A 22517-nucleotide genomic window follows, 5' to 3' on the forward strand; every position below is an offset into this window, starting at 1 on the left:
GGTGAGAGCTGATCGAAATGCCCAACATTTTCTGACTGGACCTTCTGGACCTTCAGCATCAGTAGATGTAATAAGTGAAAATGTTGAATCGACTTTGCCGTCTACTTCACAGTCTACTACCGATGTAGCTGTATCACAGGGTACTCCACAGTTTACCCCCAGGACAAGTACATCAATAATATTACCTGATTATTTAAGGGCAGCAGAAACTGAATCTCGCTGTTTTATTGAAGGTTGCCAAAGGCAAGAGAGGAATAGAGTTCCTGTCACAACCAGGAAAATGTTGTTAGATCTATATAAATTCTATATCCAAAAAACAATAGATAATGCAATCATCACATTAATATTCAGTCTTGGGATTTTCTCACCGGGGTTTTAGAAAACTATGTTAATGTGTTTACAGCATTGCACATTCAAGACATGCTAGAATTAAAGAGTCACTCAAATACTGGCCTTGATTTTATCAATATCCAAAATATGGAAGATCGTTTGGTACACCATTGGATAGGCTTTACCAAAGAACAATATCAAATGATTTTAAATGAAGTGCCACAATTGTTATTAAAATCATCAGGCCCCATTGGATTAACAGCATACTTGATGAAGTTGAGAACTGGTGATTCCAACGAAAGAATATCTGCGTTATTTAATATACCAAAAAGAACACTTGATGGTTATGTTTCTGAAGCTCGACACTTAATGTATGATTATTTTGTACCTAGGTACAAAATAATCATACATTAAGGTCATATTGTTAATGTAATGGGCCCCTATCCTGCTACCACGTCGGATGCAGAAATCTTCAATAATGAGTTTCGTGATCCTAATTCAATGTTACGATAGTATTTTCAAGCTGGTGATGCCTTTATTTTGGACAGAGGCTTTAGATATGCCTTGCCTTTATTAAATGAATGTGGTTACAGAACTTACGTACCATCAACATTGCCGGAGGGTGAATGGCAACATTCCACATTAGAAGCTAATAGATCAAGGGCAGTCACCATATGTAGATGTATGTTAACGGAAGGTTTAAAAGAGATTTTAAATTATTTTAACAAACGAAGAAATCAATTATGTTAAATATTCCATTGATAATTTGGTTGCGACTGAGGTGGATATTGACGGAGAAAAGTTTTTGGTGCATTTCCAATTTGTAATGACAATGGTAGATGGAAAGATTTGCAACGCAGCTACTGGAACAACATCCACAAGTCGTTGCTATATTTGTGGAAAAACTTCCAAAGAATTCAATAATTTAAAGGACAAAAGGAGAATTTCAGAGGATGCTACTGAATTCGGTCTTTCTATTTTACATGCGAGAATACGATTTTTTGAAAGCATTCTACACTTAGCGTATAAATTGCCTGTGAAAAAGTACCGGCAGAGAAAATCAGAAAAGGAAAAACAACTGGAAATGAACAAGAAAATCGAAATACAGACCAGGTTTCGCAATGAAACTGGCTTATTAGTTGACATGCCGAAAGCAAACTTTGGAAACACTAATGACGGGAATACTAGCAGGAGATTTTTTGAAGATCCGAAACTATCGTCAGATATAACATGATTAGATTACGAGTTGATATATAGATTGAAAGTAATTTTGGAAACGATTTCATGCGGATTCGAGATAAATTTAGAAAAATATGAAAAATATGCAGAAGAAACGGCTTGCTTATATGTGAAACTTTACCCGTGGCACCCAATGACACCCACACTGCACAAAGTAAACTACTCAAAACAAAATAGGGCCCACTTCGAATTAGTCACAATTTCGGTTAATATATAATTATTTAAGTAGTTTTTGACAAAGTTATGCATTTAACCGTCAAGCTGACATGTTTAGGAGTGCCTTATCAATGTTTATTCCGACAGCATTCATGTTGTTTCCTAGAGGGTGGCTAAAAACTAAAGTACTGGAAAAAACATCGATTGCACTAATTCTTAGTTACTTATGTTTTCAGTCTACACTAAACGCTGTTGTGGAACACTCACGTTTTTAACGATTTTGATTGATTTCTGTATTTATTGTGAACACTATACCTGGTTTTCGCCGACATATGGACATGGAAACCGCTGCAAGAGCGGTATCTTTGCTTCAGGAGGGACAGTCTCAGTGGTCTGTGGCTATGCAGCTCGGTGTATCACAACGAGGTATCCGAAACGTTTGGAAACGATATCAGGAGACGGGAAGTGTAGCCAGGAGGCCTGGGTCAGGATGAATTCGGGCTACAACTGCCCAGGAAGATCGATACCTAAGATTGACTGCGCGCTGGGAGCGTACTGTAACCGCTCGTACCTTACAAACTCGACTACGGCAATCTACAGGAACGAGAGTCAGCGATCAAATCATTTGGAATCGGCTTCATGAAGATGGACAATACTTCAGAGTACAAGCTATTCGACTGAAACTGACGAGGGCTCATCGTGCGGCACGTTTAAGGTACGCTCGCGAGCATTTGGAATGGACCACGGACAACTGGAAGAATGTGCTCTTTACCGACGAGTGTAAAGTGAAGTTTTACAGTGACGACAGACAGGTACCCGTGTGGAGAAGCCAAGGGAAACGTTTTTCTGAACCGTGCATTCATGGAACAGACCGTTTTGGGGGTCCCAGTGTTATGATATGGGGTGCAATTAGCTTATATGGCAAAACAGAGCTTGTAACTCTAAATGAAGGTACCGTAACCGCCTCCAGTTACATCGAGCAAGTAGTTCGGCCTCATGTCATCCCATTTTCACAAAGATTGGGCAATAACTTTGTCTTTATGCATGACAATGCTTGTGCACACACAGCTCGTCTTACACAAAGAGCACTCTCTGAAGCCAATATCACCATCTTACCATGGCCGGCCATGAGTCTCTAGTTAGCGAGGATCATCATTTTTCTTCATTTTTGACTAAAATGACACTAGATGGCAGGAGCTTCAGCTAGGTTTATGCTCAAAGCAAAGTTTTTCAAGTTTATTATGTATTTTTATGTTTATTACATATGTGTTACTTTTCCCAGTATGTTTTAAAAATATATAATCAATATTTTATGTTAATTCTTCAATCGTAATTTTCACTGCGGCAACATTAACACATCCCGAAAAATTTTGTTACCTGTCAGCCATATTTGAATTACTTGTTTTCCTTCGTTTTGTTCGTTTTGCGTTTATTCTGTTTTTGTGTTATATTTTTTATTACGACTTGGCTTGTTTACGGTTTCTGATTTTCCTGAGTGCTATGTATTACCTGGCTTGTTATTTGGACCCCGAACTGATAGCGTATATGATAACTTGGCTTCTTCACTTTGACTTCGATTTTAAAACTTTTACGATTTTGAATTTTGAAAATGCCGAAAGCATCTGCATTAAAATGTTATGCCGGCTGTACACACTCGCCGAGACACACCAAGACAGACCGAGAACGAGTATGTACACGGTGCATTCGTCTTGTCTCGCTCTCTCGTGTCTCGCCTCGGTTGGTCTCGGTCATTGTTCGGTTTTTTGCGCCCGAGTCAAAGGGTCTCGTTGAGTCTCGCGAGGAAAACGAGAGCGAGCATGTACACACTTGTTCAGTTAGTTTATCGCTGTGTTCGCGTAAAGACGGGCTTCGCCATGTGGTCTAATGAACGTGAATTACAATTTCTGGAGTACTATCAAATGGAACCAATATTATGGGATTCTAAACATGTAAAACATAAGGACAAGCAAGGTGTTCACGATGCTTGGATGCGAGTAAGCGAGCGAATGGAAATTTCTGTAGCAGAGTTAAAAAAGAAAAGAGATTCGCTAATGGCCACGTACAGGAGCCATAAAAGAAAGATTCTAGCATCTATGCAGTCTGGAGCTGCTGCTGAATCGGTTTATAAGCCGATATGGTTCGCGTTCGATTTCATGGATTCATTCTTAAATGATATTTTTCAATGTAGAAAGACTATGAACACGGATACTCAGGTAAGTAAACATTATCCGTCTTACCACAAAAACTTTTAAACGTCAGTTTATGCCTTGTCTAAAAAAATGACAAATTATGACGTTGACATATGGTTCATTTTGCAGCCGCATTTTTTTAGACAAGTGTAAAACTGGTGTTTAAGTTTTTGTAGTAAGGCCATTAGAATTTATTTAAACACAATATGTCTATTAAAATGTTTATAATCAGTTATTATTACATATAATTATTGACGAAATATGATGTAAATTCTTCCCTAATCTGATTTGCGTCTTGGGCTGGTCTTCTTGCTATTTGTCGCAAGGGTCTTATGGCACACATGTCTTCAATTTCATTCCTCCACAAACCTGGCACGACCAGCTGGTCATTTGTGTTGTAAACGTCTATTGTTCCTGGAGGTGTATATATTGCTGATGACGTACTACTCTTTCTTAAAAAATTGTGCAACAGCACACAGGTCATAGTAATTATAGTAGTTTTTTCAGGGTTCAGTAGTAGGTATAGGTTTTCTAAATATTCTGAATCTTGAGGCTAGTATCCCGAATGCATTTTCAACCACTACGCGTGAGGATGAAAGTTTCTTATTAAAAATACGTTTCGGTGTTCCTTCGTTATGGCTTCATCACATGAGTTGTCAATGCAAATGCTCCATCTCCCAAAAAACATACGGAACATCTGTTGTACCCCCTGGTAGTGGTCTTGGCATAGGAAAATTTAGATTATTTGAACAAATTCTTTGCCATAGTTGACTATTACGAAACACACCACCATCACTAATTCTTCCCTTTTTTAAGTGGCGAAAATCATTAAACGGCAATAGTCCGGCAAGGAGGTTAACCGCCCCTCCGGAGATCGTGCGTCGTGCGATATCCGTGAATCACCCGGATGGCCATAACCCTCTGAGACGTGAGCAGCGCCCGAGCTGGCCGCCGCATCAGGTTCGGCGCCCACACAGGGGCGCCGTAGAGGGCCATGGACCGCACGATCCCCGCGTACAACCTCCGGCAGGGGGTGTTTGGCCCCCGAGGTTGGGCAGGAGCCGCTTAAGTGCAGCCCCCGTCCGTTCCAACTTAGGAGCCAAACGTCGGAAGTGCGCATGCATGTTACCTACTATCGACTCAAAATAGCTAATAACTAACTTACTTAATGTACCTTACATTTTTACGTATCGGTTAAAATTATTTTATAGGTAAAAATACACCTACCTATTTAGCTCGCTTTATTAAGTTAAGTAATTAATTAGGTAGATGGTTAATCACAAAACGATGTGTCAATAGTAATTATCTTTTTTATAGTATTGGATCTCTAAATTAACAAAACTGAATTTCCCGAAAAATGTGTACCTATTTATTTTATTATTAACACTTTTTCATATACAAATAGTGAAAATAAATAAAATCAATAACAATATGTTGAATCACACTGCGTACACGCACCCAATTTATGTTTACACCCACAGATTTTACAATAAAACAAAAAAAGCATTTATTTTTCTAACTATACATTAATAGCAGGGTTATCATCCATTGCTAGGCTATTAATGGCTATTAATGGATTATAATCGATAATAACTCAAAGTAGCCGGCTATTTACCCAACACTACTCCCGGCTCAACCGACATCTACCTACCTACCTACCTACCTACCTGAATATAAAAATCTATAACTAAAATATTTTTTCATTTAATTTGCTTCTACCCACTGTAACCACTAACGTTACAGTGGCGTTTAAGTTTAATTTTCTTCTACCTACAAAACGCTAAGCGTTACACAATGTATTTTAATGATTTAGAAAAATGCTTTGTTGACGAATGTACCATCTACGTTCTTATTTAATAACGATAGCTCGAGAGGGAGAACTGCCCCGAACAATGAACGCGGTATTACAGGTTCTGAGAAATAAAGAGCTTGAAACAATTTACCCCAACATTGACATAGCCTTACGAATGTGCGTATCGACGGCAGTCAGTAATAGCAGTGGTGAGCGGAGTTTTTCATGCCTAAAGAGAGTGAAAAACTATCTTCGCTCAACCATGACAGATAAGAGATTAAATTCGTTAGCAATACTAAACATTGAATCTACCTTATTGATGTCTTTAAACTAAGACGATGTTATTGACAATTTCGCGAAACAAAAATGTAGACGTAGAAATTTTTAATTTTTAAACTTGTGTTTGTTATTTTTTTTACTACTTACGTATATTTTTTTAATAAATAACTCAAAACTTATTTTGTTTCATTTATTAATAATAATAAATTATTTAAGCTTTTACACAATCTATATCTACAAGCATTAGCGTAAGTACAAGGGTCCTGGTCTACTAAAGTCTAGGGTTTGATGATACAACGTCATCGTAATTGCAAAAACAACTAGTTAAAATTTTTAGTATTAGGATGGCCATTTATGGCTGGTACAGGGGCGCCGATAAAGTGATTGCCTAGAGCGCTCTGGACCTTTAATCCGCCACTGCGTGGATCTTCCGGAATCTGTAAAATAAATATTTATTGTTATTTTATGTTTATAATATATCGTTATTTTCAGAATCCACCTACGCCTGAGATTGCCAGTAATTATCTAGATGAAAATGATCATCAATCAGAACCTACGGCATTATCTCCATTGCCAACTGTACCGCGGCGCCGAAAGAATCCGGTGGAACTACAAGAAGCTGGCAAGACTATGAAGGAAGCCATAAGTTCACTGCATAAAGTTTTAAATAAACCACAAGTGGTAGAAGACGATTTCGATCGGTATGGCAAGATTCTTGCTAATAAGCTTCGTAAACTATCTGAACCAGAAAGCTTAAAAATCATGTATGAAATTGATGGATTATTTATTAAGCGTTTAAATACTACTCCCACATACTCTACACGGCCTTCACCGATTTACTCATCGTATTCAGAGCCAACACAACGACTTCAATTATCACATCCGAATACATCACCAATATATTACGTACGGCCTGAATCGTCATGTACCTCATACTCAGAACCGGACATATCAGCAACACGTTCTTCAGCCGTTTCCAATACAAATACCATACAAATTTTGTCTAATGAGATTGTGAGCCCACCAACAGATACAGATTACGACATTCTCGGTCAAGCATTTCATCAAGCATAGTTAATTAAATCCTAAAAACTAATTTTTCTTTTTTTCGTCGGTTGTTTTATTTTTGTTAAAAAGCTGCTGTAATAAATAAAGTTTATAAAGAGTAAGTGTTGTTATTATTCTGTATCCACACACTTACCCTAATTTGATCTTTCAATACTTGGTTTAGTGCAATGCATACTTCAGGCACAATTCTTGATATAATCGAACTCGAAACTTTGAACAGGAAATGTAGACTTTCAAAACTATCGCCTGTGGCTAAAAATCTCAAAGTAATTGCTAGGCGAATTTTGGCTGGGATTGCTTCCCTTTTAGGCGTATTCTTCTTAGTTATGAATGGAGCTATTTGTTGTAGTAAATATTCAAAGTCTATTATAGACATTCTTGTAAAGTTGTTAAATTGACCCGAGGGTTCCACCATCAGTTCCGCCAATTGATTTTCCATGGTGCTTCTGAAATATAAAGGTATATATATGATTAACTAATCATGCAGGTAAAAAAAAGTAAGATAAATTAAAAATCAACTATATTTTTATGTTTTAAGTATTTACCTGCTTCTATTGCGGTGCATAGTAACCATCCACCATCTTCTCCTTCGCCATGGCTTAAGAATTTTCTTTCTATGGTCAATGGATAAAAAATTATAATAGCTCACAGCACAAAGGCAAACAGCAGCTGCAATTTCCACGTCCATTGTCACAGAAATTTTCCGTACAAATGAAAACGCGAGTGTGTACACGTACGCTCTCGCCGAGACTATCATCGGCCGAGACTCTCGACGAGAGGCTCTCGACGAGTGTGTACAGCCGCCATTATTTTGGATGTGTTATCGATGGTAAGTTCTTATTTAGAACATTTCTATATCAAGTAATGATTCATTTCAACTTTGGATAAATTCTAATGTACAAATAAAACACCTACATTTTATTAAAATTTTATTTGTAGGACCGCTACACCGATTCCCCAAATGGGAATATCCTCACACTGAGAGGTTTAATCAGTGGGAGTCTGTACTCAGCATCGCAAACCAAGAGAGAGGAAATAATTACATATATAATTCTGTTCGCATATGCCACAGACACTTTGAGGATTATTATAAATCACCAAGTAAACTTTTGACCAGAAATGCAATACCTACATTGAATTTGGGTATGTATTTTTACTAATTCTGGTTTATATTTTTCTTTAGCTTGGTTACATAACAACTATGGTAAAATTATATACATGTAGAAAATTTGCATTTTTATATACTTATCTGTTAAGTACTAAAGAAGAATGCCCAAAAAAACCCAGAGTCAATTAAAATAATTAATACACAGCAAAGTAGCCTATAAGTAGGGGGTCACAATTATGAAATATGGTTTCGCATAAAACTGTAACCGAACATGCCCGCAGCATTATAAGTATAGCAAAGTGTATTGAATAACTGATGCTTCTGGTTAAGTTTCAGCTTCATTAGCCTTATAACAATAATGCCAGCGAATTACTATAGGTATATACTATGAGATCTTATTTATTTGAAATAGTTGATTTTACCTGGGCCTCAAGTCTGCTATTTTCAAAAATTGTGTCATTCCCACACGATCCCATTGTCATTTTGCTGAAAGTTCGTAATCTGTTAATTCACAATGGTCGATCATTGATCAGTCAATGGTCTCGTAATTGAATTGTAGCAGAATGACCTTGTCGTATTGCCATTATATAAAACCAGTGTGGTAGAAATTATTTTCGAAAATCTACCACTATATTTGAAAATTTATTCATGCCAGATTTTACATATATTTAATTTTACATGTTATTTATTAGTGTTATAAGTAATCTGAAGTAGTAAAAAGTTTGAATATACCAAAAAACATTAAATATACATGTACATAAAAAGACTCAGTATTATTTTCTCTTTGTCAGCTTGGCTGACAAAGTCAAATGTGACATTTCCCTATACCAGGGATGGCCAACCGGTCGATCGCGAGCATTAGTCCAGTCGATCGTGGCAAGGCAAAAAATATAAATAAATAGTCCATATTGCGCAACGTCATTATTAACTACTCAGCATCATCTTATTCTTATAGCATTTTTCAATCGCTGTTCCGTCACGGTATTTATTCTCTATTCTACGCAGTTAGTCTTTTGTTTTCGGCGCGCGATGTCTAATAAGCGGGAAGCGTGTGAGATGCGGGGGAGGGGCGTATGTCAATCCGTCCTGTGGTCACGTCTCATTCAGTCAGTTGACAGTTGACGACAGAGACGGTACTGGAATTACGACGTTTTGACGATTACCGATATAAATCACGATAAAACTCTGTATCACGCAAGCCTCATAGTTGTTTACGTACGTTATGGATAAGTGGTTAAAAAGAAACGCTGAAGGATCATCAAAAGAGGAAATAAATACTTCTGAAGGTTCATCAAAAAAAGTAAGTTATTATTTTTGATATTGTAACTACATTACTACCGCTCAATATTCGTACCTATACTACAAGAATCACGAAATTTACATTAAAAATCAGAAATTAAAAATAATAAAACCGAACGTAACCGAGCACTGAGTAATACCTACGCGTGCCGCGCTAATGTCATTGACTTCCGAAGCGCTTTACAAACTTTTCGCGCCCATATTACATCAAACTATGTGATTTTTTTATTAGCTTAATTTTTTGAAGTGTATTATAACAATTATTATTTTAAATACTCGGTGGATCATACGAATTATTCGCCTAGTTGCTAGGTTGTAGTAAATGCCATTTTTAGGAAATTAATTCTCATTAAATTGGATAATTTCTACTTTTGTTATTACACGAATTATGTTCCTGATATTTTTATTTTATTTTTTGCAGATTCTTGATAAATGTGCTCCAAAGAAATCAAAAACTTATCACTTTCACCCAGAATGGGAATTGGACTACTTCTTTACTATGGTGAAAGAAAACTGTTGCTGCTTAATATGCAATACATCCCTGGCAATACCCAAAAAAGGAAATTTAGAGCGACATTTTAATACAATGCATAGTAAATATCAGACTGACTTTCCACCTGACAGTGAAATAAGAAAGAGTAAATTGCAAGCATTGAAAACGCAATTTAAAGTTCAAGAAAACATGTTTTCTGGGCCTATTGAGCAAAGTAAAGCTGCAACTGAATCTTCTTTCCGAGTAAGCTACCTAATTGCACAGAAGTGCAAACCTTTTTCCGATGGGGAATACATCAAGGAAATCTTCGAAGAAGTGTCAGATTCGCTGTTCGTGAATTTCAAAAATAAAATAGAAACATTAAGTAAAAACTTAAACGAACAACTACAAAAAGATATCGTCCTCTGCGTTGCTTTTTCGCTTCAATTTGACGAGTCAACAGATATCACTGATACTGCACAATTACTTGTTTTTATTCGAATGGTTTTCAAAGATTTCTCGACCAAAGAAGAACTGTTAAGTATGATTTCATTAAAAGGAAAAACTCGTGGCATTGATATATTCACGGAATTCAAAGCATATATTTGCGAGATTAAGCTACCCTTGTATAAACTCGTATCAATGACAACTGATGGAGCTCCTGCAATGACAGGTATTCATAATGGTTTTATTAGTCTTTGTCACAAAGACGAAGATTTTCCAGACTTCATTAGCTACCACTGCATAATTCATCAACAAGTACTGGCTAGTAAGAGATTAAACACGAAACATGTGATGGATATTTCTTTCAAAATTGTAAATTCCATAAAGGGAAAAGCACTCCAAAGACGGCTCTTTAAACAGCAATTAGATGAGAATGAACCAGAATTGGTATTGCACACGGACGTAAGGTGGTTGAGTCGAAGCAAGTTTTTGCAAAGATTTCGAGATCTATTGGACGAAATAATAAAATTTCTTGAAGAAAGAGGTGATGATTATCAGCAATTGCGTGATTTAGACTGGCAATGTGATTTAGCTTTCTTGGCAGATTTTACCGGAAAACTGAGTACATTAAATCTGAATCTACAAGGCAAGAATAAAACAATAACAGAAATGATGAGTTCTATTGCAGCATTTCAAAGTCAATCAGCGTCTATGATAGTTGACATAGAGAAGAAAAAATTTGAACAATTTATAAACATCAAGGATCACATGGAAAAATATCCTACCTACAATTTCATTTCTGAGAAGTACACGACAGAAATTAGGACAGTGATAGCAGACTTTGAAATTCGCTTTAGTGATTTCAAAAAAATTGAGAAATTAGTTCAATTCATCAGTTTTCCGTTTAATGATTCCATTAATCATAGTGATATCTATGAATTGGCTTCAAAATTCGCAGATATATTTCAGATGGAGAACATGATGTTACAAAACGAAATTATTACTCTGCGCTGCGACATATTTCTTAAAGCAAGGTCATCCTCAGGTCAAGATTTCTGGGCATTGGTGTCCAATGAAAAATATCCAAATTTGAAGAAATGTGTTGAACAACTTCATTCATGTTTTGGTTCAACATATTTATGTGAGTCAGCATTTTCATACTTAAAGCAAACAAAAAATAAACACCGTTCTCGTTTAACAGACGCTCATACATTGGATTCTTTAAGGTTGGCAATTTCCAACTACAAACCTGATTATGCTAAACTAGTGGAAGATACTGCGACGCAATGCTCACACTAATATATAGACAAGACTTACTACAAAGGTTAAATTGATCAAACATCATCAAGACTTCCATTCCAAAGTAGGTATTAAGTAAATTTAAGGAAACAATCTCATAAATATGTGATACGAAAAGGAGAAGACTGATTAAGACTGTTCAATAATAAAAAAAATAATGTGACTATGCTGTTTCATTTAAGATTTCAAGAAGTATGTAAGTGGTAGATCGCACAGGGTTTTGTTAGTAAACAGTAGATCTTATGTCTAATCAAGTTGGCCACCCCTGCCCTATACCTACTTATTACTTACTCTTTGATGTGACATTATTTACATTGTTAAATTTGTTAATAACAAAGAAACAAACTGTGAATGAAAATGGTGCTGATTGAGCAAATTTCGGCCCTTATTGATTTCTTAGAAAACCACCAAGACCTGGCGCTTGGCCTCTGCAGCCGCACCAATGAAGGGCGAAGTCTCATGAGACGGTACTGGATGGAGTGTGCCCAAATTTTAAATGCGGTGTCGGTGGACTGCCCTAATAAAACGCCGGCAGAGTGGCGTTTAGTGAGTACCTAACGGTATAACCTTATTACATCTGAACTCCAGTGTGCGTACCATCTATATGCCGACGACCTACAGGTGTACTGTCGGGCTAAGCTCGGTGAATTGCCTGAGGCGATCGCGAGGGTGAACGCGGACCTGGCGGCTATACACAACTGGTCTACGAAATATGGAATAGCTGTAAACCCGAATAAATGTCAGGCAATCGTGGTGGGAGGCTCTCGTACCCTGAGCAGGGTTGACGTTGCAGCTATACCGCCGGTTCTGTTCAACGGTGCGATCATTCCGTTCAGCAGTGATGTGAAGAACCTTGGCTTGTACGTTGATAGCAACTTGACCTGGCGTGTTCACGTCACCAGTATATGCCAACGGGTTACTGGAACGCTGCGGTCTCTGTATCGCTTAAGGAACTTTCTTCCGTCCTCCGCCAAGATAATGCTTGTCCAGTCCTTGGTTTTCCCCATTTTTGATTATGCTGATGTGTGTTTTTACGACCTGAATGCAGACCTACTCAACAAACTTGACCGCCTTCTGAATAACTGCATTCGATTCATCTTCAATCTGCGTAAATACGACCATGTCTCTGCATTTCGATTGCAATTAAAGTGGTTGCCCATACGCCAGCGCAGGGAACAACGGGCGTTAACCACTTTATTCTCCCTTCTAAACTCCCCCAATTCTCCTACATATCTATCCTCTTATTTCCAGTATATAAGCGCAAACCACAGCAAGTATCTCCGCTCCACTAATAATCTTCTTCTACAATGTCCAACTCATCGTACTGACTTCCTTCACTCTTCTTTCTTCATACAATCAATTCTGCTGTGGAATGCGCTGCCTACGGATGTCAGGACGGCGACCAGTCGACTGTCCTTCAAATTTAAGGTTCGTGAGCACCTATGGAAGAGGCTGACTGACTCAACACATACATAGTTCATGTATGTATGTATGTATGTATGTATGTATGATGTATATATATGTAAGTATATATGTAAGTATATATTGTATTATTTATTGTATATATAATATGATAATTATCAATATAATTATAGTTTATTTATCTTAATAATTATTTAAAAATTTACTATTAATATTTTAATGTTGTTACACCTACTGTTGTCTCTCTGCATCACCCCAAGGTTGACTGGTAGAGAATGCCAAATTGGCATTAAGTCCACCTCTGTATGGAATGTACATAAAGTGTAAAAATAAAAAATAAAATAAATAAAAAATAATTAGTGATGCATTATAAGATGATAATTGTACCATTATTATAATTTTAGTTTTTTTTTTTGGTTCTACAACGAATATAAAAGTAAGCTATTAAAAAAAATTCAATCACAGAAAAGTGAAATGAGTGCTACAGGTAAGCTATTCTTTTTTTAAATTCATTATACCCCAAGCGGTTACCGGGGTTCGCTCTGCTATTGCAATATTCTAGTGTGAATGCATATAATAGTAATCATTTTATAAAATTTATTTAAGGTGGTGGTCCTGCAAAAAAATTATATTGACCCCGCTCCAAGAGCGCTTATACAGTATCTTAGTGCGAGATGTAAGAGAGCCACTTCAAGGTGTCCGAGATAACCAACTCAGTGTAAGCATTAACATTCATCTTTTTTGCACATTTGAAAGTTATTCTAACTTGTGTAACTAATATCATCCAATTATAGAATCACAAGAAATTTTAATCAAGATCCTCTCGAAAACTTTTTTAGCAGTATTAGAAGTAATGATGTCAGGAATGTAAATCCAAATTGCTATCAATTTATTAATGCTTATAAAACTTTGATTGTTAATAATTATAATTCACCACATTCTACAGGTGCCAATTGTGAAGAAGATTATAATTCAGCTATGCAATCATTATCTTGTTTAATGGGAAACAAACGTGATGATTCTAATACTATTGATTTTGCATGTAACATTGATTCCTTGCTTAATGTGGTGACGGAAATAAAAAAGAATGATTCTCTATTGCATGGTGAATCGAAAAAATATGTAACAGGGTATGTGATTAAGAAATCGATGGCAAAGGTTTTCAGAAATTGTACTAATTGTGTGAATAGTTTGTGTAGATCCAGTGTAGATTTGGATTCGTTTAATTATGAAATTGATTACACAAAAAGATCATTATTTCAGACTTGGTCGACGGAGCCCCGCGAAGCGGGCGTGTGTTCGTGTTGATAAGAAGCACTTACACTTGATTTTCCGACCGCAGAAGGTGATTATAAAGTGAGATTAGGTTACAAATATCTATTTTACTCAAAAACGGTGCGTTACCTTTTCAGGGGACACCCCCCCCCCCTCCCCCCTCTGCCTGCCAAACGATACTAAATTTTTCCCGCTGTATGTGTTAATTGCTATGTTATCTTGCAACCTGACATCCTGCAGTATGAATACCATGCTGCAGATCTGAGCCCAGAGCTAGCTTTGATAATTGAAGAATGGTGCGGGCGTGAGGTAAGTTATTTATTTCTTTAATCCATAGATGTAACTTTAATCTACTAGAAGTATTGTTTTATTCACAAACAAGGCTTTGAGTGCCTACACTGGTAACCATTGGCATTATGGTAAAGCTCTAACACACAATACTAAAAAACTCATGACTTGAAGGACTCAATCCTAAATAAAAAACTGTCTTGCTTGTTTACGGTCTCCCTTGCGGAATGACGTAAAATAAGTTTCTTCAGACATTATATTATTGTAGTGTTAAATAGTATTTTATCTATACATATAATAAAATCGTAGAAAAGTGCTGTCTGTACATTGAAAATAAAAATAAAAAAAATAGCAGGGGTTATTGTTATGTCGATGTCGAACCCAAAAATGTAATTAACTTTTTTTTTGTCTGTTTGTCTGTTTGTCTGTTCGTCTGTGCGCGCTAATCTCAGAAACGGCTGATCCGAGTTGGATGCGGTTTTCACGAATATATTGTGGGATGCTTAAATTTACATTTAGTGTTTGTTTCATGTCAATCGGTTCATAAATAAAAAAGTTATGTCAAATTAAAGAATCACGTCGAACATTCTATGCTTATACCATTAATCTCCGCAACTATTTGACGGATTTGGTTGAAATTTGGTACAGATATAGTTTAGAACCTTAGAAAGGACATAGATATATTTTTATTTCAAAAATCAAAAAATAAGAAATAAATTATTTATAAATAATTCTATGTCGATCGTTACACGACTTCGGTTCATGTTATTGTTTTAAATAAATAGTAAAAAGTAAAAAAAGTAAATAAATAGTAAAAAGGTATGAAAAAAATAATATCAATATAATAAAACATTTAGTACAAAGAAAATGCTCTAACGGAGTATAGATAATTCTATGTCGATCGTTACACGACTTCGGTTCATGTTATTGTTTTAATTCATCGAAAAAAAGTAAATAAATAGTAAAAAGGTATGAAAAAAATAATATCAATATAATTAAACTTTTAGTACAAAGAAAATGCCCGAACGGAGTATAAATAAATAATCCAAGTTGTCTTTATCCTCGATAGATAGCGTTGGGATCGAAATAGATCGCGCTATGGTTTCGTTACATTTGGTTGGGTATCGGCCGAGCGCTTCGGTACTATCGTAGAAAAAGTGTATTATCAGTCGTATGATTATTTGTCTGTAGTGGTCCTGCTGTTTCGTATATTCTAAATTGGTTTCGTTGTATTTGTCAATTAATAAGTTTATTTGTTGGGTTTTCCTGGTTTTTTGGTTAAACTATTTAACGTAGGTTTAGTTTGATATCGATTATTAGTAGTTACTGTAGTTAGTTTTTTTAATAAAATTGTAAGTCTAATTTTTTTTTTAATTAGATTAGATTTAAGTCGTTTCTTTTAAATTATTTAGTTTAAGCTTGGTTATTATAGCATAGAGGATAGGTTGTAATATAGTTTCTTTTTTAATTGTTATAAATTCGTAATTCGTAGCTTTCTTTAGTTTTAAGTTAGTTTAAGTCCGTTTTTAAACTATTTTTTCAATGCCCTAAGTGAGTATACATCTATTAAATTCAAACGCAGAGCTCATTATGTTGATTTTTGAAGAGTTCCCTGGAATATCTTCCACATCTCATTTTTGAAGAGATCCCGCGAGATCGGGAACTATGTGGTTAAAACCAAAAATTTGCCGGAAGTCACTATTCCACGCGAACGAAGTCGCGGGCAAAAGCTAGTACGACATATATGTATCAAGTTGTTGTGTACATATGTATTAAGTTGTTCTTCCATTAGTGTTTCACAAAATAGATTTTATACCATACAAGCCATCCACCCTCACTTCGCTGAGCGTTAAATGGGGAAACTATATTGTATTTATCAATCAATTACATAAGAATGTAAATCAAGTATATATATTAACCTTTGTTGAGAAATGCTCTACCTAATGGTGAAAGCCACATCAAGTTTCTTCAGACATTATATTATTGTAGTGTTAAATATCATTTTAGACATATATGTATCAAGTTGTTGTGTATGTATTAAGTTGTTCTTCCATTCATGTTTCACAAAATAGATTTTATACCATATTAGCGATCCACTCCCGCTTCGCTGAGTGTTAAATGGGGAAACTACATTTATCGTATTTATCAATCAATTACATAAGAATGCCCATAAACTATATATGTTTATTAACCTTTGTTGAGAAATACTCTACCTAATGGTGAAAACCGCATCAAAATCCGTTGTGTGGTTTAGAAGAAGACTTAGAAAGGCACAGACAGACTGACATGGAGGGCAACTTTGTTTTACACTATGTAGTGATTTTTTTTCAATCACTGAATTATTAAATCATTAGCATAATAATTATTATTTTGATTTACAGATTAGTGATAATGACCGGTTATGCCAAGCATGTGTTCACCTAGTTGCACAAGAAGCTAATAATCGTACTGAAAATCCCACCGTCAGACCGGTTTCACACATATTTGTATGCATATCTTGTGGCATTTCATTGGGTCAACGCACAGGCAGACGACGTCGCTCATTATTAGAGGGATCTGATTTGAGAACTTACATAGAAAATCAAATATTTCCCTGACAGGTAATAATATAATAATTGTTTATTACTTTACTTACACAATAATAGACTTTTGTAATATTTCAATTACTAACAGGTTCCAAATGAAGCTCGGGCATGTAATGCTTGCTGGATGAGAGCTTATCATAATACACCCCGGTTAGAAACGGAACCTCCTGTATCCCTGGAATTTGAAGCGCCAGTGGTCCCAGTTCCAGCTGTCATTCCAGAAGAACCAAATGTTGACTCAGTTCCTGCATCGAGTCGTGCCAAGCTCAGAAACAGAATCTTGGGCTGATCAGATACCTAATATTCGACCACCAATTGATACCATTAATTTAGTTTCATATGCTCGTACATCAGACACAACATCCCACTGTTTTGTACCAGACTGTGTGAACCCTGAACGTATTAGAGTTTCTCGCTATTTAAAAAGATCGATCTTGTGTCAATATAAAATATATATTTCTGAGAATGCTAGAGTATGTCATGAACATTCAATGTTATATAACTGGGATATTCTAAATGAATTTGATTTTATACCCAGTTTCAACAGAATGCAAATTGAAAATATGTTAGATTTGTTGTGTCATAGACCAGCTGGTTCTGTGCTTAATTTCGAAGACATTGAAAACTGCTCAGACCGACTGTCTCATTATTGGACTGGGCTCACAGTAGCTAACTTTTTATCATTATTTAACAGTGTTGGTCATATAGAAACAATCTGTAATAAAGCCAAAACTGCTCTTGGCATGTATCTAGTTAAATTAAGAACAGGTGAATCATTTGCACGTATAGCCAGTCTTTTGTTAACCTCTAAGGGTACAGTAGCAAATTATGTCAAAAAAGCAAGGTCTTGTCTAAGCACTTATTATGTGCTTTTGCATTTAGGGGTTGGTCATATGACTCGCGAGCAACACAGTGTCCATAATCTTTTGATACCACAGGGACTTTTCGGAACAGATGCTAATAACCCAATAGTAATCTGCGATGGCACATTACTATTGGGTTATTAGCATCTGTCATTTACATCTATTTCTCTGTCTGTTACATCTATTTGCTAGTTACTTCTAGTTTGCATAAGTATCGCAATTTAGTTAAACCTTTTCTGATGGTGACTTGTGATGGCGACATTATTGATGCCTTTGGACCTTACGCTGCAACACAGTCAGATGCTGACATTATGAAAGATCTCTTTCAAAATGAAAACTCTCCACTAAGGTCTTACTTGAGACAAAACGATGTTTTTATTTTAGATCGTGGCTTTACGGATGCTATTGGTTTATTAACTTCCTTGGGGTATTCAATTCAAAAACCTGAGGGTTTGGATGTTGGTGAACGACGAACAATTATCTACTTTAAAAGCAAATAAATCTCGAATGGTTACTTTGTGTAGGTGGGTGGTAGAAGTAGTAAATGGTCGGTTTAAACGGGATTTTACAATATTCAGGGCTGATTATTTTAATTGTGCTTCTAGAAACCTCATGACTGATTTTAAAGTTGCAGCAGCTATTCTTAATTGTTTCCATCCCCTTATTACTGACCATCCAGATGCAGAGGGAATTTTAACCAGAGCCCTAGAAAGATTCCCCAGCTAGCAAAAAATAATCTTACAAATATCCCAAGACCATATTTTTTTCAGTCTTATTACCTACTTATAGACATATTTAAGTGTAGATTTGGGCGCACTTTATAAGTATGTATATTCACCCTAACAATTGCCTTGTAATGGTCTCGCGAAGTGCATTTTCAATCTTACAAAACTCTTGCTGATACTTTTATAAAGACAAATAAATTTTTAAGTGACTTACAATGGCATTTTTTAAGATCAAATAACCTTATAGTTCACTTATTAATGCTGTTCTAAGTGTAATAAGGCTTATAGTTGTCTTTCTGATCTTCTAGTAAGAGTATCATCATAAAATGCCGTGAGGTCGCGAGTAATAAAACCTAATTTGAAAAATAATAAAAAGTCGCATCAAAAACGTAAGTTAAGCTAATATTCTATTTAACTTTCCTACGAAACGCTTAGTGCATATTTTCGAATTGCTTACTCATATATTTGTAGATTTTTAGGTTGCGAAGTAGTTTTTCTCGATTATTTTGAAATTTGAATAACATTTTTATGCCTCGACTGCCTCGTTGGTCGAGTGGTCGCAAGTGCGACTGCCGAACAAGGGGTCTCGGGTTCGATTCCCGGGTCGGGCAAAGTATTACTGGGCTTTTTTCGAATTTTCGAAAAATTTCTCGGTAGTAGCACGGAGTCTGGAATTGTGTCCAGGATATGGCAATAGGCTCACCCCCTATTACATGGGACTTATAATACAAATGGTGAAAAGTGGGTGTACATTGTTGGCGGCATTACGTGCCGTAATGTGCACCTCTGCCTACCCCTTCGGGGATAAAAGGCGTGACGTTATGTATGTATGTATGTATTTTTATAAATTTGATTATTTGTGAAATGTATAAAAATGGTAGCCATTATTACGACCATGACTTACAAGATTGCTTTATCAGAACAATATAAGTCCAGTACTCTTGTGTAAGGTTTATATCACACTCGTAGAGTCTAACTAAAAAGAAAACCCAATTAGGTACCTACATGCCTACTCGGCCATATTGTTCATAATTTTAGGGTTCCTTAATGTTAAGCAAGGTATAAATTAATCCACAACGTGAACTATATTCACGTGTTTGTACATGTTTTAGGACAAATATACATACAGCATGGTTACAATTATGGATGTCGACTGTTTTCTAAGTAAAAAAAAGATCCGAATGCTTGAGAATGAAAAATGGCCATGGAACATAACGCACTTTGTATTGTGTGAAAAATGTATCGCCTGTGGATATCCTGTTTCAAAGTTCCTGCCACAACATTTTACAATGGCCCAAAATGATATAATTACTTTATTGTATTTGAATTTCTTCTGGTGCCAACACTGCCATAAGTATGCAATTTACGACCATTATTCAAGTGATGAATGTGAAATATGTCACTAAATAACCGATAAACTTCTATTGATTATAAACTACTTACATAAATAAAATTGTAAATACAACAGTAGGCAAATACAGCACACCTTCAATCTACATATGTATTGTAAAAAAAATTGGTAGGTAGACTTTTTAATACTGCTAGTTTTCGCATTGTTTTTATTTTTTATTTATTTGAAGATCTAGTAATACAAAAAAAGTATTAAGTGTTTACTTATCTATGCTTAAATAAAACAAATATAGCATAAGTATAATTATTACAGTTAGAATACCCTGGCAACATTCGTGGGAATAATATTTTCTGGGTATTCCCCCTAAAAGACGCGCGCCACTGGCGTATATGTAGGTACAAATACTTAGTTTGTTTGCACACGCTCACGCTCAGTTACCGCTGTGTCGTGTTACGGTTGCGTCGTGTAGCGTTTCATAGCGAAAGGACCTTTAAATCGTTTAATTTAAGTAGGTATGAATAATTGAATAAGTTTTATATTATTTTGTACATTAACTATTTTTATTGTTTTGTTCATTCACTTAAAATCCTGCATAAACTTTCTTGGCTTAAGGTTTTGACACAGACTTTGATACTTATGCGATAATAGCTAATACCTATTTATTGTTGTTTTCAGATTAAATTAATTAAGTTAATTACTCAGCTATGCCTTTTAAGATAGTTCAGACCATAGAAAGAGGTCGATCTGTGTTGACTGCGGTACCTTATGAATGGGAAAGCAATGGAATTTTGTGTTGGCCAAAAAAATATGAAAAATTGCGGAGGATTGAAGATTCCAAACCAGAACCAAATTGGAAGAAAATAAACTGTATTGTCAAGAGGTCAAACTTGCATAGTTTCCGAGAGGCTGAACTAGAAATTGATGCTATGAGTAGCTACTCCGATACAGAAAATGACAATGAACACACTCAAATTCAACAACAAGTCAACATCGACCAAATAAATTTTAATGAAATAGCAGAAGAGGGTTTTGCGGTATGTACTTATTAGTTTTTTATTTATTTAATGAAATTATAATACAGAGGTGTAACTTACTTCTAAACTCGTCTAATTTTTACGTTTTACGTTTTAGTAGTAGATTCGGTTAAGAACGACCTTCATCCATCCGTTTAATAGAAAAATAGTTTTTTGTATATCTAATTTAGTACCTACTTATATTAAATAGTATAACGGGAATGAATTGGCTTAAAAATTCTGGCCAGACTACAGTTAATAAAAAAAAAATACCTTTTTATTGAACATTGCACTAATGAGTTTAACGAATAAGTTTAGGTCATATTAACCGAAAGAAAACCTAAATACACAAATGACTGAAAATAACTAGTATCAATATTACCTGCTAACCCAGTATTACGTAAGTATAAAAATAAACAACCCCGTTTGCATTTTCTATAGGCTCCATATTGTCGGCTGATATTAAACTTATTCGTTAAATTCATTGGTGCAATGTTGAATAAAAAAGTAATTTTTACTTTTTTTATTAATTATAGTCTGACCAGGAATTTTTAAGCCGATCCACTCCCGATATAGTTTTTAATAGTGCGAGGATGTACGTTAGTGTGTGTGATTAATACTGTCATTTTCTACGCGACTGCAGGAGAGCCCATAGGCATAGGATAATGTGTATACAGTGGTACGCCAGAATGTAGGTATACAGTGTGGCGCTGCAATAGCGACTTTAATTTCACAAATAGGTAGGGCTAGTGGCCAATTACAAATTTTAAATTCTTGTCAATGAAGAGTTCTTTATTTCCTTTCATGTCACGTTCTTTTTGTGTGTTCATTCTTTCATTTTATTTCATTGCCTTAATGAGTCCATTACAAAAAGGAAATGCTACTAGGATGAGATACCTTCGTAAAAATAATGTGAATTGAAAGAAATATAGTGCCCTTAGTTTACGAGAACTTAAGAATTTTAAATTACGATTTTTAATTAATTTAATTCTTTTTATTGTTACCGGGCACTACATACATATGGTTTAAAATAAAGTCGGCATGGTAGCGCGACGTTGTATATGTAGGTATGTCTGTTTCAATGTTCCCTAATGGCTAATTTAAATTAGGTCGTTTTAATCAATTACCGGCTACTGAGAAATTCCTAATGGAAAAACCCAATAACACTTTGCCCGTCTTTGGAATTGAACCCAGGACCTCATGCTCAGCAGTCGCGCTTGCGACTACTATACTCCATTTGAGTAGGCAGTTAACTAAAGGTAAACGTTGTGACGTTGAAACGTTGTGAGGTGGTAAATGGCAGATTTAAAAGGGGTTTTA

The 22517-nt window shown here is 35.6% G+C and overlaps 1 protein-coding gene across 1 annotated transcript; it reads right to left on the bottom strand.

Annotated features, from left to right (window-relative positions):
* Nucleotides 1-4123: 4123 nt before the first annotated feature.
* On the bottom strand, nt 4124-8036 carry LOC126911057 (uncharacterized). The gene is made up of 3 exons (XM_050695917.1): nt 7599-8036; nt 7187-7499; nt 4124-6422 (listed from the first exon to the last, which is right to left on the bottom strand). Exons 1-3 carry the CDS (start codon nt 7808-7810, stop codon nt 6306-6308), a joined length of 642 nt encoding a protein of 213 aa, XP_050551874.1. The 5' UTR covers nt 7811-8036; the 3' UTR covers nt 4124-6305.
* Nucleotides 8037-22517: the final 14481 nt, after the last annotated feature.

This window comes from Spodoptera frugiperda, chromosome 9 (assembly GCF_023101765.2).
Source record: "Spodoptera frugiperda isolate SF20-4 chromosome 9, AGI-APGP_CSIRO_Sfru_2.0, whole genome shotgun sequence".
NCBI classification, from domain to species: Eukaryota; Metazoa; Arthropoda; class Insecta; order Lepidoptera; family Noctuidae; genus Spodoptera; species Spodoptera frugiperda.

What these genes read in the sequence shown, in the direction of transcription:
- LOC126911057 (XM_050695917.1), bottom strand. Translation starts at nt 7,810, where the DNA reads ATGATAGTCTCGGCGAGAGCGTACGTGTACACACTCGCGTTTTCATTT. An exon ending in ATGCACCGCAATAGAAGCAG is followed by an intron (nt 7,500 to 7,598) that starts GTAAATACTTAA and finishes TTTATATTTCAG; the next exon opens with AAGCACCATGGAAAATCAAT. An exon ending in TATTGAAAGATCAAATTAGG is followed by an intron (nt 6,423 to 7,186) that starts GTAAGTGTGTGG and finishes TTTATTTTACAG; the next exon opens with ATTCCGGAAGATCCACGCAG.